The 15,741-nt window shown below is 36.5% G+C and overlaps 1 protein-coding gene across 1 annotated transcript in view; it reads left to right on the forward strand.

The window, feature by feature from the left end:
- Nucleotides 1-13,513, forward strand: part of NUP35 (nucleoporin 35) — a 36,275-nt gene extending 22,762 nt beyond the window's left edge. The window contains exons 5-9 of the mRNA XM_005573661.4: nucleotides 3,497-3,638; nucleotides 9,427-9,496; nucleotides 10,249-10,377; nucleotides 11,457-11,621; nucleotides 12,881-13,513. Coding sequence (XP_005573718.2) covers nucleotides 3,497-3,638; nucleotides 9,427-9,496; nucleotides 10,249-10,377; nucleotides 11,457-11,621; nucleotides 12,881-12,958 — 584 coding nt within the window. The 3' untranslated portion in view covers nucleotides 12,959-13,513. The remainder of the gene's footprint in view (nucleotides 1-3,496; nucleotides 3,639-9,426; nucleotides 9,497-10,248; nucleotides 10,378-11,456; nucleotides 11,622-12,880) is intronic.
- Nucleotides 13,514-15,741: the final 2,228 nt, after the last annotated feature.

Below are 15,741 nucleotides of genomic sequence, written 5' to 3' on the forward strand. Positions count from 1 at the left end.
TTAAAGCACTTGCTTATGAGTGAGCATATGTGATGTTTGTCTTTCTGTGCCTGTGTTGTTTCACTTAAGATACTGACTTCCAATTCCATCCATGTTGCTACAAAATTGATTCCTTTCTTTTTAATGGCTGAATAATATTCCATTGTGTATGTATACCACATTTTCTTTATTCACTCACCCATTGATGGACCCTTAGTTGATTCCATATCTTTGCTATTGTGAATAGTGCTGTGATAAACTTACAAGTCCTGTGGTCTTTTTGGTATATTATTTCTTTTCCTTTGGTTAGATACCCAATAAGAGAGATTGTTGGATTGAATGGTAGTTCTATTTTTAGTTCTTTGAGAAATCTCCATATGGCTTTCTATAGAGGTTGTACTAATTTCTGTTCTCACTATCAGTGTATGAGTTTTTTCTCTGCATCCTTGCCAGCATCTCTTTGTTTTTTTTGTTTGACAATAGCCATTCTGACTAGGGTAAGATGATAATGTAGTTTTGAATTGCATTTCTCTGATGATTAGTGATGTTGAGCATTTTTTCATATACCTCTTAGCCATTTGTATTTTTGAAAAATGTCTATTCATGTTCTTTACCCACTTCTTTAATAAGTTATTTTTATCAAATATACATATACATTTTTTTTGAGATGGGGGGTCTTACTCTGTCATTTAGGTTGGAATGCAGTGGCGCAATTTTGGCTCACTGCAACCTCCATGTCCCAGGCTCAAGTGATCCTTCCATCTCAGCGTCTCAAATAGCTGGGACCACAGGCGCACACCACTACGCCCAGCTAATTTTTTGTATTTTTAGTAGAGATAGGATTTCACCATGTTGCCCAAGCTGATCTCGAGCTCCTAAGCTCAAGCAATCCTCCTGCCTTGGCCTCCCAAAGCGCTGGGATTACAGCCATGAGCCATGGTGCAAAGTCAAGCTTTTTATCACAGTAGCTTTTCCCCCCACTTTCTATAGATAGTCTTTTTGGTTTCTTGAGAACATTGAGAAATCCAGGTGACTGTAAACACTTTGGAATGAGTTAGGATGGTTTTCAGCTCATTTGGGAATTAAGGATAAATGACAAGCCAGGAGATATATACAATAGTTAGAATGTGTTAAGTAGCCTCCATGTGTTAAGGAGCGTGACTCATGTGCATTGACCTGTAGAACAGTGGTTCTCAAACGTCTTAGTTTTATAGTTTTTACCTTGTTTTTACTCTTAACAGTTAAAGAGCTTTCGTTTATATAGCTTATAGCTATCAATATTTACTGCATTCAAAATTAAAACAGAAAATTTTAAAACTTAACTATTAACTGATTTAAAAATAAAGTTATTTCATATAAACAACCCTTTTTGAAGTGAACAGTAACTATTTTCTAAAGATAAAAAAAATTTTGTGGAAAGAGTGACATTGTTTTTGTTTTAAAAATCTTTTTAGTGTCTGGCTTAATAAAATACCTCTGAATTCTCATGAATCTGCTTCTCTGTTCAACCTGAGTCCGTTGAATCACATAATCACATGAAGTTGCCTCTGGAAAACTCCATTGTACACTCATAAGAGACTGAGAAAAAGACAAATGAAACTTCATGTTTTTGTGAAAATAATTTTGAGTTGGCTGATCTCATGAGAGGGTCTTGGGGGAGCCAAGGGTCTCCAGACCACGCTTGTAGTACCGCCATAAGAAATAAACATGTTAACTAGATTACTGCCTCAGAGCTCATGCTTTGGATTCCTATTGCCTGGATTGGAATTCCAACTTCCCTACTGTTATTTAATATTATCATTTTCCTAATTTGTTAAATGGACTAATTGGACCGATTTTATAGGATTGTTAGGATTAAATGTAATTACACTCGTAAAGTATAATAATCACTTAATAAAATGCTACCTATTTTTTTTTTTTTTTTGAGACAGAGTCTCTCTATCACCCAGGCTGGAACACGGTGACGCTATCTCAGCTCACTGCAGCCTCCGCCTCCTGGGTTCAAGCGATTCTCCTGCCTCAGCCTCGCGAGGAGCTGGGATTACAGGCATGTGCCACCACACCTGGCTAATTTTTGTATTTTTTAGTAGAGATGGGGTTTTACCATGTTAACCAAGCCAGTCACGAACTCCTGACGTCATGATCTGCTCGCCTAGGCCTCCCAAAGTGTTGGGATGACAGGCGTGAGCCACTGGCCTGGCCCTTAAAATGCTACCTTTTACTATCAAAGTTTTAGTCTCGTTATGTCACGCTTGCTCAGAATTTTCTGTTGGTTTCCTACCTCACTTAGAGCTTTGGCTTTTACAGTGGCTTTATAAGGTTTTTCTTCATGATCTGGCATATTGCTGCCTCTCTGCTTTCATATCCTTGTTCTCATCTCACATCCCCCCCACTCACTGTGCAAATAGTGGCCTTGTTGTGTTCATCTAAAACCAGTCATGTCTTTCCTCAGGGCCTTGGTTTTATTATTTTCTCCACAGAATGTTCACTTCTTCAAATATTGTTTTGCTTCCCTTGTCCTTCAGGTTTTTGCTTTAACGCACCTGAGTGAAATCCTTTTTCATTTAACCCATCCACACAAATTGGCCCTGTCTCCCTTCTCTGCTTTATTTTTTTTTTCCCTATAGTATTTTTAGTTTTGTAGCACACTAAGTATTTACTTATATGTCTCTCTTTCTCTAGAATGTAGGCTCCAGTAGGGATGGATTTTTTGTTTTTATTTGTCTAATGTGTTTACTGCTATACCTTCAATACCTAGGTTGATGCTTGGTGCATATTTAAGTGCTGACAAAATATTTTGTGAATGAATAAATCATGATTGCTACTGTGAAGATGAAAGGGAAATAGTCTCTGTTTCTCACAAATGTATAACCTTAATTGGACAGTGCTTCTGAGATAAAATGAATTTGTAAAGTGTTTGTTTAGCATGGCATGTTGGATACATGGAAGTACTCATTAATTGCTGGCTGTTACTGAAGAATAAGAAATAAAAGGATAAGACATTTTAAGTAGAAATGACCTGAATAAAAGGAAATTGCATTCACATTTTAAGGGGTAGGGTAGATATTGTTTAGTGCATACGGGCAAAGTAAGATTGCAACTGTATAGCCAAGGCTGAGGCATTCAGATTTTGTTCTGTGGGTAATACATTTTTACATGTTCTTAAGGCAGAGGTGCTGTGATAAAAGTGGTAGGTTTGGAAGATGAAACCAGCAGAAGTCTTTGAGATTGCCTGGGATATCCTTCTGGTGCCGGCTTAACCAGACATGCTTAATAAAGCATTTAGATAATTTATCATACATAATAAAACATTTGCAAAATTATAAACTATGCCCAATTATTACTTCCTCTAATTGTGTGGTAGCATGAAATTGCTATTTGACCACAGTTGTATGTTTTGAACTATTTATGTAATTGCCAACTTTATTAGACTTTATCATTTAAAACTAAGATTTTTGATTTAGAATCAATCAAAGTGTTTATACTGGTAACTAACTTGCTAAATATCTTAATACAGGCCAAAGTATGTTTAGTCCAGCAAGTATCGGTCAGCCACGAAAGACGACATTATCTCCTGCCCAGTTGGATCCTTTTTATACTCAAGGAGATTCTTTGACTTCAGAAGATCACCTCGATGACTCTTGGGTGACTGTGTTTGGGTAAGGTTTTTAGATCATTTGCCTTTTAAAAACCCCACCGAATATAATCAAACATACAGAAAAATGGAAAGAAGCGCATAGCAAACACCCATATTACTACTGCCTAGATTCTATGGTTAACAGTTTGCTACATTTGCTTTATCTATCATTCATCCATCTATCAATTCATTCTTTTTGTTGGTACATTTCATGATAAGTTGTAGACAACAATACATATTACCCTGACACTTGAGCATGCATGTCATTAACTAGAGTTTGATATTTGTTTGTAGTTTTTTTAATCATTTGTCTGTTTATTTCTTCCCAGCTTATTTTCTCTTAAGCATATTTGCTAGATGGAATACAGTTGTCCCTTTAGACTTAGGGACTTCCTCCCCTTTTTCTAGTGACTAGTTCTCTATATCTAGTGGAATTCACCAGTTTTGAACTAACAGAATGAACATTTACACACACACACACACACACATCACAGGGTTGATACTTTCTAGTCACAAAGTATTGAATATTAATAGAAACAGAGTATGACGCTCCTCGTTACATTTTTGAATAGATTTTTAGGTCCAAAATATACTTTAAAATACCTTTCTTTAAAATTTTTATTTCCGTAGGTTTTTGGGGAACAGGTGGTATTTGGTTACATGAGTAAGTCCTTTACATGATTTGTGAGACTTTGGTGCACCCATCTCCTGAGCAATATACACTGACCCCAGTTTATAGTCTTTTATCCCTCAGCCTCTTCCCGCCATTTTCCCGAGTCCCCAAAGTCCATTTCATCATTCTTATGCCTTTGCATCCTTATAGCTTAGCTCCCACTTATGAGTGAGAACGTACGATGTTTGCTTTTTCCATTCCCGAGTTACTTCACTTAGAATAAGTGAGTTACTTCACTTAGAATAATAGTCTCCAGTTCCATCCAGGTTGCTGCAAATGCCATTAATTAATTCCTTTTTATGGCTGAGTAGTATTCCATTGTGTGTGTGTGTGTGTGTGTGTGTGTGTGTGTGTGTATGTATATCACTGTAAAACACCTTAGAGATCATATTGTACAATGTTTTATTTTACAGGTGAGGAAACTGAGGTGTAGGCAGCTTAAGTGATTTATTCAGCAGTTTATATCTAGTTATTATTAGCAAAGCTCCAGCAAAAACTTAGGTCTTTTGATATTCAAGCTAATATTTATACTGTACAATATAAGGTTTGTTTCTGAAAGTATGATTTGCCATACTGTATTAGTCCATTTTCATGCTGATAAAGACATACCCTAGACTGGAAAGAAAAAGAGGTTTAATTGGACTTATGTTTCCATGGCTGGAGAGTCCTCAGAATCATGGTGGGAGGTGAAGGACATTCTTACATGGCGGTGTCAAGAGAAAATGAGGAAGAAGCAAAAGTGGAAGCACCTGCTAAACCCATCAGATCTCATGAGAATTATTCACTATCATGAGAATAGCACAGGAAAGATTGGCCCCCATGAATCAATTACCTCTCCCTGGATTCCTCCCACAATACATGGGAATTCTGGGAGATATAATTTGAGTTGAGATTTGGGTGGAGACACAGCCAAACCATTTCATTTCATCCCTGGCCCCTCTAAATCTCATGTCCTCACATTTCAAAACCAATCATGGCTTCCCGATACATCCCCCAAAGTCTTAACTCATTTCAGCATTAACCCAAAAGTCCACAGTCCCAAGTCTCATCTGAGCTAAGGCAAGTCCCTTCCACCTATGAGCCTGTAAAATCAAAAGCAAGCTGGTTACTTCCTGGATACAATGGGAGTTTAGGAATTGGGTAAATACAGCCATTCCAAATGGGAGAAATTGGCCAAAACAAAGGGGTTGTAGGCCCCATGCAAGTTAAAAATCCAGCGGGGCAGTCAAATTTTAAAGCTCCAAAATGATCTCCTTTGACTTCCTGGTCACGCTGATGCAAGAGGTGGGTTTCCATGGTCTTAGGCAGCTCCACCCCTATGACTTTGCAGGGTACAGGCTCCCTCCCGGCTGCTTTCCCATGCTGGCACTGAGTGTGTGGGTTTTCCAGGCACACAGTGCAAACTGTCAGTGGATCTACCATTCTGGGGTCTGGAGGATGGTGGCCCTTTTCTCACAGCCCCACTAGGCAGTGCCCCAGTAGGGACCTTGTGTGGGAGCTTTGACCCCACAGTTCCCTTCCACACTGCCCTAGCAGAGGTTCTCCATGAGGGCCCCACCCCTGCAGCACAGTTTTGCCTGGGCATCCAGGTATTTCCATACATCTTCTGAAATCTAGGTGAAGGTTCCCAAACCTCAATTCTTGATTCTGTGCACCCACAGACTCAACACCATGTGGAAGCTGCCAAGGTTTAGGGCTTCCACCCTCTGAGCCACAGCCCAGGCTCTACATTGGCCCCTTTCAGCCATGGCTGGAGAGGCTGGGACACAGGGCACCAAGTCCCTAGGCTGCACACAGCACAGGGATCCTGGGCCCGGACCACGAAACCGCTTTTTCCTCCTGGGCCTCCAGGCCTGTGATGGGTTTAGCTGTCTTGAAGGGCTCTGACATGCCCTAGAGACATTTTCCCCATGCTCTTGGGCCTTAACATTAGGCTTCTTTATACTTATGTAGATTTCTACAGCTGGCTTGAATTTCTCCTCAGAAAATGAGTTTTCCTTTTCTCCTGCCTTGTTGGGCTGCAAATTTTCTGAACTTTTATGCTGTTTCCCTTTAAAATGGAATGCTTTTAAAAGCACCCAAATCACCTTTTGAATGCTTTGCTGCTTAGAAATTTCTTCCGCCAGATACCTTAAATCATCTCTCTCAAGTTCAAAGCTCCACAAATCTCTAGGGCAGGGGCAAAATGCCATCAGTCTCTTTGCTAAAACATAGCAAGAGTCACCTTTGCTCCAGTCCCCAACAAGTTCCTCATCTCCATCTGAGACCACCTCAGCATGGACCTTATTGTTCATATCAGTATCAGCATTTTTGTAAAAGCCGTTCAACAAGTCTCTAGGAGGTTCCAAACTTCCCACATTTGCCTGTCTTCTTCTGAGCTCTCCAGACTGTTCCAACCTCTGCCTATTACCCAGTGCCAACGTCGCTTCACATTTTTGGGTATCTTTTCAGCAATGCCCTACTCTACTGGTAGCAATTACTGTGTTAGTCCATTTTTATGCTGCTGATAAAGACATACTTGAGACAGGGAAGAAAAAGAGGTTTCATTGGACTTACGGTTCCACATGGCTGGGGAGGCCTCAGAATCATGGCGGGAGGCAACTTACATGGTGATGTCAAGAGGAAATGAAGAAGCAAAAACAGAAGCCCCAGATAAACCCATCAGATCTTGAGACTTACTCACTATCATGAGAACAGTATGGGAAAGACCGGCCCTCCCAATTCAGTTACCTCCCCCGGGTCCGTCCCACAACACATGGGAATTCTGGGAGGTGCAATTCAAGTTGAGATTTGGGTGGAGACACAGCTGAACTGTATCACATGCTGATACTGGAATGTATCTATCTATTATATTTTTTTGGGGGATTAAAAAACATAAAAGTAACACTTGAGCTCCTTGAAGGAAGAAAGGTGCACAATAAATGTTTAGTGTATTCAATTTATTTAAAATTAAAAAGTTCAAAAGGTATGTGAAAATGAACAATGAAGTCTTCCCTTTTGCTTTTCTCCCCAGCTAGTTTTCCTCCTCTTTAAGGCAATGATTGCCACCTGTTTTTTGTGTATGTTTCCAGAGAGATTTTCTGTGTTATTGATTTCTATTTAGGTAAAAAGCAGGGTCATTGCATTTTGTTGTTCTCTAGAAAGCCCATACTCAGTCCTATATCCATGGCAATTGGGCTGGCGTGTTTTTTTTTTTTCTTCTTCTTCTTTTACATTTTTATATTCTCTCATAAAATGGCTTTTTGCTTTGTTTTGTTTTTGTTTTTGATTTTTTTTTTTTTTGAGACAGTCTCTGTCATCTAGGCTGGAGTGCAGTGGCTTGATCATAGCTCACTGCAGTCTCCAATTCCTGGCCTCAAGCAATCCTTCTGCCTCAGCCTTATGAGTAGTTGGGATAACAGTAATGAACCAGCTTGGCTGCATGTTTTTGAAAATAGATACGCACTCTTAAATCTGTTTTTCAGGCTCAATAGTAGTGGTTTAACTTTTAAGATTTCCAGTAATTAGATAAATTACTTGAAGCACTCCTAGTATGTTTTCAAATTTCAGATATTAACTTTCCCAGCTATTTATTTTTTTACTTTCAGGTTTTAACAACCCTCTGTGACTTTAATTTCAAGAACTGAAGCATTCTCCTTTAAGGGATAAAGTATTTTATTTTGATCATTTATGGGGAAGTACCTCTGAAAGATGCACTATATATGTTCTTTCTTTGGTAGTTTAACTTTTTCCTACTGACTTAGGGTTATGAAATATCATTCATTGTTTTGGGTGATTCTACTGTAGAGTATTAGAATGTAAGTTTCTACTCAAAGTGGTCCAAGAGTTTAGAATTATGTTTTATTTCTTAAGTACTTCCCTCACTTGCAGCCGTTCTTCCTTCTTTTCATTTTTGTTTTATCTCCGCCCTGTAGGCACCCAACCTATTTGTTGTTTTTCTTTGTGGTTAGAAATTTCATGTCCATATTTTATACAAATGAATTTTCAGTTCTGATTGCATGAATATGTTACTCATACAGATTTAATTAATTAATTTATTTATTTTGAGAAAAGGTCTTACTCTGTCACTGGCTGGAGTGCAGTGGCATGATCTCAGTTCACTGCCACCTTTCCCTCCCAGGTTCAAGCGATTCTTCCGCCTCAGCCTCCTGAGTAGCTGGGACTACAGGTGCCGCCACCATGCCCAGCTAATTTTTAGTAGAGGCGGGGTTTCATCAGGTTGGCCAGGCTGGTCTCGAACTCCTTACCTCAAGTGATCCACCTGCCTCGGCCTCCGAAAGTGCTGGTATTATAGGCGTGAGTCGTCGTGCCTGGCCTCACATAGATTTTTAATGTGTTTGGTTTCTGATTTATTTTTGAGACTCAGATTTTTTTTTTTTTTTGTCTTTAGGGTTCTAATTCAGTCTTCAGATAACTGAAGTTAGAGGTTAGAGAGCCTCCAGATAGCCATTTCTATTCTGTTGGTAGTGGTTATTGTTCTCAAATTGAAAATAGCTTTATTGTTAGGACTATAAAATAATAATGTGTCATTGTAAAATATTCAAACCATACAGAACTTTATAAAGAAGAAAGTAAAAATTACTTAGAATTTTCTCATGCAGAGATATGGCTAATCAAATTTTGGTAACTGTCCTTTTAAGTGATTCTATACCATAGATATTGATGCTGAATTTTATCTTTGTTATAAGACTTAATTTCAGAATTTTTAAGTGATGCTCAATGTATAATGATTTGCTTATAATTTAAAATTCTTTATCTTTTCGTAACTGTAGTATACTTAAATGTATTACATATTAACGTACATATATTGAAATAAATCATATATAGAACTGCAACTTTATAGTTTTTTTCTAAGACCTGGATAATGACAATGAGAGTAGCATTTTTAGAGATTTCAGAGGTAGAATTTGAGGGTGGAGAAGAATGGCAGAATAAGACTAACTTTAAGGTATTTGCTTTTGAGTGACTGGTCGTTGACAGAATTAGCCCATATCGAGGAAAACAGGATGATCAGCACTCTCCTGTTAACGTTCTAGACAGCTGGGGGGAATGTATCTTGAAACATTATCTTGTAGTAATTTGCATTCACATTGATAGTAGAAGCTGACTGTTTTCTTTGGACAACTGTTTTTTTCAGGTTTCCTCAAGCATCTGCGTCCTACATATTATTACAATTTGCACAGTATGGGAATATCTTAAAACATGTGGTAAGGCTTAATTTTTTTTCAGTTCAGAGTTTTGACTAAAGAGGGGTAAATTGTGAATTGAGAGAAACTTTGCTTCTGAATTTTGTGGATTTTTTTTTTTAAACTTAATTTTTTTTAAAAGTTTTGATATCGTATATCCTTTGAAATCTGGAAGGCTGGAAGTTGCATAGTTTTTGATAAAAAGAGATAAAATGAGTTTGAAAATCCACCTCTTCTCACCCCCTTCCTTAAACAGTTTACAGTCTTAAAAAAGATAGATTATACCAAGTATTATATTACTGTTTTCCAATTTGAGCTTCTTTTATTGGGGATAAAGGAAGTAGGAGGTTCCTGAGCTTTTAGAGTTTTTAGAGCTTTATAGTTCTAAAATTTAAAAAATTATCTTACCTTGTGCTACAAGTTATAAGTAACAAATCTTTTTTTGTTACTAGAGATTGACTTAATTAACTCCTATACAAAATCAAATTGAGTAGTTTTAAATAATTTTATGGCAAGTGTTGCTATGATCTCTTTACAATAAACATATTTTGAGAAGTATTTTACTTTCAGAGAATATGTACATATTGATTGTAGAGAATTGAGAGATTGTTGAAGCTGTTTTAAATATGATTTTTGTTGAACTTCACAGCTTTTTACAAGGCATCAAATATGAAATGGAAGTAAATTTATCTTCACGTTTCTATTTTGTAGTAGAATTCATTAGATGTAGATTTTATATATTTTCTATTTTAAGAGAATTTCATTCTGTGCAGATGTCTAATACAGGAAATTGGATGCATATTCGTTACCAATCTAAACTGCAGGCTCGGAAAGCCTTAAGCAAAGATGGGAGGATTTTTGGAGAATCCATCATGATTGGTGTAAAACCATGTATTGACAAAGTAAGTTATTGGTGATGTAAGGAAAGTAGCTTAATCTGTATGAAGAACACAAGACCAAGGATTGAAATTGATGGTTGTGTCATTTGGTTTCACTGTGTCTCTTTTTCGTAGTTTGTAACATGTGATGATACTTACAGTACTCTTTGTGGTAAGCCGAAGGTATTTAATCATAGACTTTAGAATTTAGAGATAATCTGTCCTCACTTCTTCATTTTTCAGATAAAGGAAAGAAACCGAGAGAACTTAAGTAACTTGTCCAGAGTTGTTACAGATGAGGCCTAGATTTTAGGTCTCTTGACTACTAATTCATTCTCTTTCTTGTGCAAAGCGATACCAGATTCTTTAAAGTACTTAAATGGAATGGTACTATTTCAGAATGAATTAGTTCGTATGAATGTTAACTGATAGTTAACTTTTAAATGCCAAAGGTTTTTGTTTCAAAATATTTCTATTTCAAACTATTTTAAAATTATTCTATATATACTCATTAAATAGTACAGAGTACAATTTAAACTGTTCTTTGTGGCTTGTTAAATCATTGTGAACATTCTTTAAGTATATGTAAACTTGTACTACATTCCAGGCATTGTGCTTGGTGCCAGTATACACACATTAATGAACAAAGCAAGACGTGGTTCCTATTCTTAGAATCTGTTATAGCAGTGTAGTTATATAGTTATAATACTGTGTTGTAACAAATGTTTGCAGAGGCCAGAGAATATTTGGGGTTACTGAGCATTAAAAATCTTTGGATTTTGATTCTTTTCCAGGTTTCCCTAAGAACTTTTTTTGTCCTTGATGATTTTTCATAGTGTTTTAGGAAATTCTTATTTTTGTGGTCTATAGTTGTATTGAGATTGTTTGAGGTCACTGAAGTGAGATTTCTGGCTGAGCATTCAATCTCATGCTACCTAAGGAGCAAATGTTTTCTCAAGCTTAAAATTATTTGGAAGTTTAATTAGAGCAAATAAAGTATTTCATCCTTATCTTTTAATTAAATTTTCTTTCTAAGTAGACTGTAATACTGGATGATATGTATTACTTTTATAAACAAAGGAGTTGTTTCTTTGTTTCTCTAGAGTGTTATGGAAAGCAGTGACAGATGTGCTTTATCATCTCCATCTTTAGCCTTTACACCACCAATCAAAACTCTAGGTACACCAACACAACCTGGAAGTACTCCTAGGATTTCTACCATGAGACCTCTTGCTACAGCATACAAAGCCTCTACTAGTGATTATCAGGTATTTTAAGGATTAGATAAAAAAAAGATGTACCTTAGCGGCTGAGTGCATAGCATGCTTAACTTTTTCATTGTGTTGATTTGTATGCTATTAAATGTTTCTTGATGAGGCTATTACCTTGATGAAACCTTTACACTTTAAAAATTTTCTTTTTTAAAGTTAGCATCTTGGCCAATTGGAAAGTTATCATGAATTAAAGAACAATTTATTTGCCATTCCTTAAAATTTTTTGAGAGTTGTTTTAGCTTTTTCTAAGTTATATTTGCATACATACAAAATGTATCCCATGTACATCTTTGACATGAGGGCGCATTAAAGCACTATTAAATTGGTGACTAAATTGATGGTATCCAAAGTGCAGAACCTTAGGTTGGAGTAGCTTTGGTTATTGAAATGAAGACATTGACCAACTCCCATTCAGACAGAAAAAAATTTCTCATTTCAAAAAAGCTTAAAGAAGTTAATTATGTTCTTCGAAGAATGGTAGAAGTATTATGACCTCATTCAGTATATTATTGTCTCCTACTGAGTAGCCAAGTGTTTGAACTTAACCAGCTGCAGAAACAGGTCCTGCAAACACAGTACATGAAACACTTGTGCTTTAGTAGGGCAGATAGTGGTAGTTCAGTTTTTTGACTTCCTCTGAAATTTGGAGATCATTCTAGAACTGTTTCTTTAGTTTCTGTTACTGTTATTTTAAATTTCCCATTTTTTGCAGCTTTTGTTTTATTTAGTTTTCTTTCTTTTGTTTTGAGATGGAATCTCACTCTGTTGCCCAGGCTGGAGTGCAGTGGTGCGATCCCAGCTCACTGCAACCTCTGCCTCCTGGGTTCAGTTGATTCTTCTACCTCAGCCTCCTGAGTAGATTACAGGCACGTGCCACTACGCCCAGCTAATTTTTTGTATTTTTAGTAGAGATGGGGCCATGTTGGCCATAGTGGTCTTGAACTCCTGACCTCGAGTGATCTGCCCACCTTGACCTCCCAAAGTGCTGGGATTACAGACATGAGCCACTGCACACAGCTATTAAATTTTCTAATTTAAGAAACAGATATTATTTGCTTTTCCAAAGAAATGAAATTTTGGCATTCTTAAAAGCATAAGGATATTCTAAGTCCATATATTAATTTTAAAAATATACAATTCAGTGCTATACATGCATTTTGGTGTTTCTCTTTTAAATGAGCAATTCTAGAATTGACTATGACACTGAAGTAACAATAACCTAACAGCTTTGTGTGTGTGTGTGTTTTTAATAGGTTATTTCTGACAGACAAACGCCAAAAAAAGATGAAAGTCTTGTATCCAAAGCAATGGAGTACATGTTTGGCTGGTAGTAGAAGACCAAGGAGGAGGTTGCTACACTAAAACCGAGTTAGCAGAGTGCTGCTGGTTCCTTCGGTTAGTTATATAACCGTTCCTGCAATATTGGATAGCTGTCTCATACTTCTTTTAGAAAGAAGCCTTTTTCATTAAGGATACAGCCTTTTTGTAGCTCGCACTTTAAAAGATGCTTGAGATACATTTTAAAGAAAACTAAAAATCCCTGTGAATAGGATTTTGTGCTTTCTGTAACAGTGCATGCTTCAGCACCGAAAACTCAGCATTGATTATTGTAAATTAAATAACTGAAATTGTGGTGAGACTTCTTAGTCTTCATGAGAACGTGGGGGTGAATTTCATGAAGGGGAACTGTAGTTATTTCTACTGACACAAAGATTATAATTAGCAATTTGAATTATGGTCTTTTAATTTAGATAGTATTTAATATTTTAATTATCCTTGTTTGTATATGTCCTGTCACAGAATGTCCTCTTGATGTATTCTAAAACGAGCATTCTTTTTAAAAACTTACTACTAAAGTTTCTTGATAATAAACCTTGTCAATGATATGTGTATTCGTCTGTTTGCATTGCTATAAAGGAATACCTGAGGCTGGGTAATTTATTAAAAATAAAAGAGGTTTATTTGGCTCAGGGTTTATTTGACTTGTAGCTGTACAAGAAGCGTGATGCTTTACTCATGGAGGAAACTGAAGGACAGTGAGCATATCACATGGTGAAAGAGAGGAAGAGAGCAGGAAGAAGGAGGTTCTAGACACTTTTCAATAACCAGATCACACATGAACTCATTACTGCAGGGAGGGCAGCACGCCATTCATGAGGCATCTGCCCCCATGATCTAAACATCTCACTCTAGTCCCCACTTCCAACATCGGGGATCATATTTCAACATGAGATTTGGTGGGGACGGATATCCAAATGATATCAATATGTATTGAACATTTTTTGAAAGGGCAGTTTATTATAAAAAGCTTTAAGTACTTTTTGAAAGAGAAAATATGTTATGAACCACTATATACCAGCTTTAATTACCATTAAATTTTGCCATACTTGTTTCTTTTCTTCCCCTTTTATTTTGTTTAAAGCACATCTCAGATAAAATGTTATTTTACTCTAAATACTTGAGGATATATCAAAAAATATTTCTACATGGAATTACAATGTCAGTATCCCACTGGACATAATTAATATCTTTTTTTTGAGATAGAGTCTTGCTCTATCACCCAGACTGGAGTGCAGTGGTGCAATCTTGGCTTACTGAAGCTTCTACCTCCTGGGCTCAAGTGATTTTTGTGCCTCAGCTTCCCAATTAGTTAGGACTACAGGCGTGCGCCACCATGCCTGGCTAATTTTTGTATTTTTAGTAGAGACGGGATTTCGCCATGTTGACCAGGTTGATATGGAACTCCTGAACTCAAGTGATCTGCCTGCCACGACCTCCCAAAGTACTGGGAAGTATTACTAAGTAATACTGAGGAATGTATTGGCATGAATGAAAATGCATTTATAAAGTATATTTTCATCTGAAAAGTTTTACATTGAAGTCTTTTTCTTCCAATTTAGGATTATATTTATATCCTATTTCATTATGTGTAGAACTCAATTATTCAATTTAGAACTGGCTACTAAATTCCATTTTACACTGCATTTGTATTTGAATTAATACACATTTTATTAAAAGGGTTGTTGATTGAAGGGAGTGTTTTATTTATTTGCATAGGCCTTCATGGAGTGTGAAGTTTGCTTTTGGGCCAAAAATACTTGTTTGCTATATTTTGTTATTTCTCCCAGTATCATATCCTACCCATCTTTGTATCTATTATTTAGTTTAAAAGATCCAGGAAAATTTCAGAAAGCAAGCTGTCTTATTTTTGAACACTATATAAAAACAACAAAAGTGGAATATCTGTGATGTTAGGAAAGTTACCCTGAACTAAGCCTCCTTTTAAAACCTCAGAGAAGCTGACTTCAAACAAAAATAAATGATATGAAACTATAGTCAATGCAAGGTTGTTAAAGAGTATAAGGAAAAAAATAACATCCCTGTAGACATTGAAAGCACACCAGAAAGGCATGCCCATAAAATGAATAAAAGCTATAGAGTATACTTAAAATTGAGTTTTAAGATGTTTAGAAAATGATACAAGATATGAGAAAACAAAAATAAAATTGAAGAACTTGGGGAAATAGTAGTAATAGAGGAAAAAATCACCATAAATTAAGACTAGAATAAATGACAACTGATGAACAACAGATAATACCGTAAGAGAAATGAAAAATAAAAATGGAGGACTTTTAGAAATCAGAAAGAAAAGAGATAAAAAGGATTAGTAGGGATATGACAAACTTTAGAGACAGAAAAGAAAAAATGCAACATACAGAACAAAATCAAATGACTACTTTGAAAAAAACCCTGCCTACCTGAGATTATACCAGAACAACCAATGGCAATATACAAACTGGGTTTGACTAGACAAAAACAGCAACTGACTTACAAGAGCAAGAGTTAAAACAGCAGCACTATGTCAGGAGGAAAAAGAATAGCCCCTTTAAGATATTTGTAGAAAGAAAATGTGAGTGAAAGATTTTGTATCTACCAAAACTGATTAAGTATAAAAATAGCTCCTCAGACACTATCAACGTGCAAGAGTTCAGGGAACGTGTTTCCCTTGAGTGTGTCCTGAGGAATAGACTAGAAAATGCACCTTCAGCAAGCTAAATTCCTAGAAAGATGACAAAGTCTGGTGAGCATTTAATTTTATGTTACATCATGAGCA

This window comes from Macaca fascicularis, chromosome 12, assembly GCF_037993035.2.
Source record: "Macaca fascicularis isolate 582-1 chromosome 12, T2T-MFA8v1.1".
Taxonomy (NCBI): domain Eukaryota; kingdom Metazoa; phylum Chordata; class Mammalia; order Primates; family Cercopithecidae; genus Macaca; species Macaca fascicularis.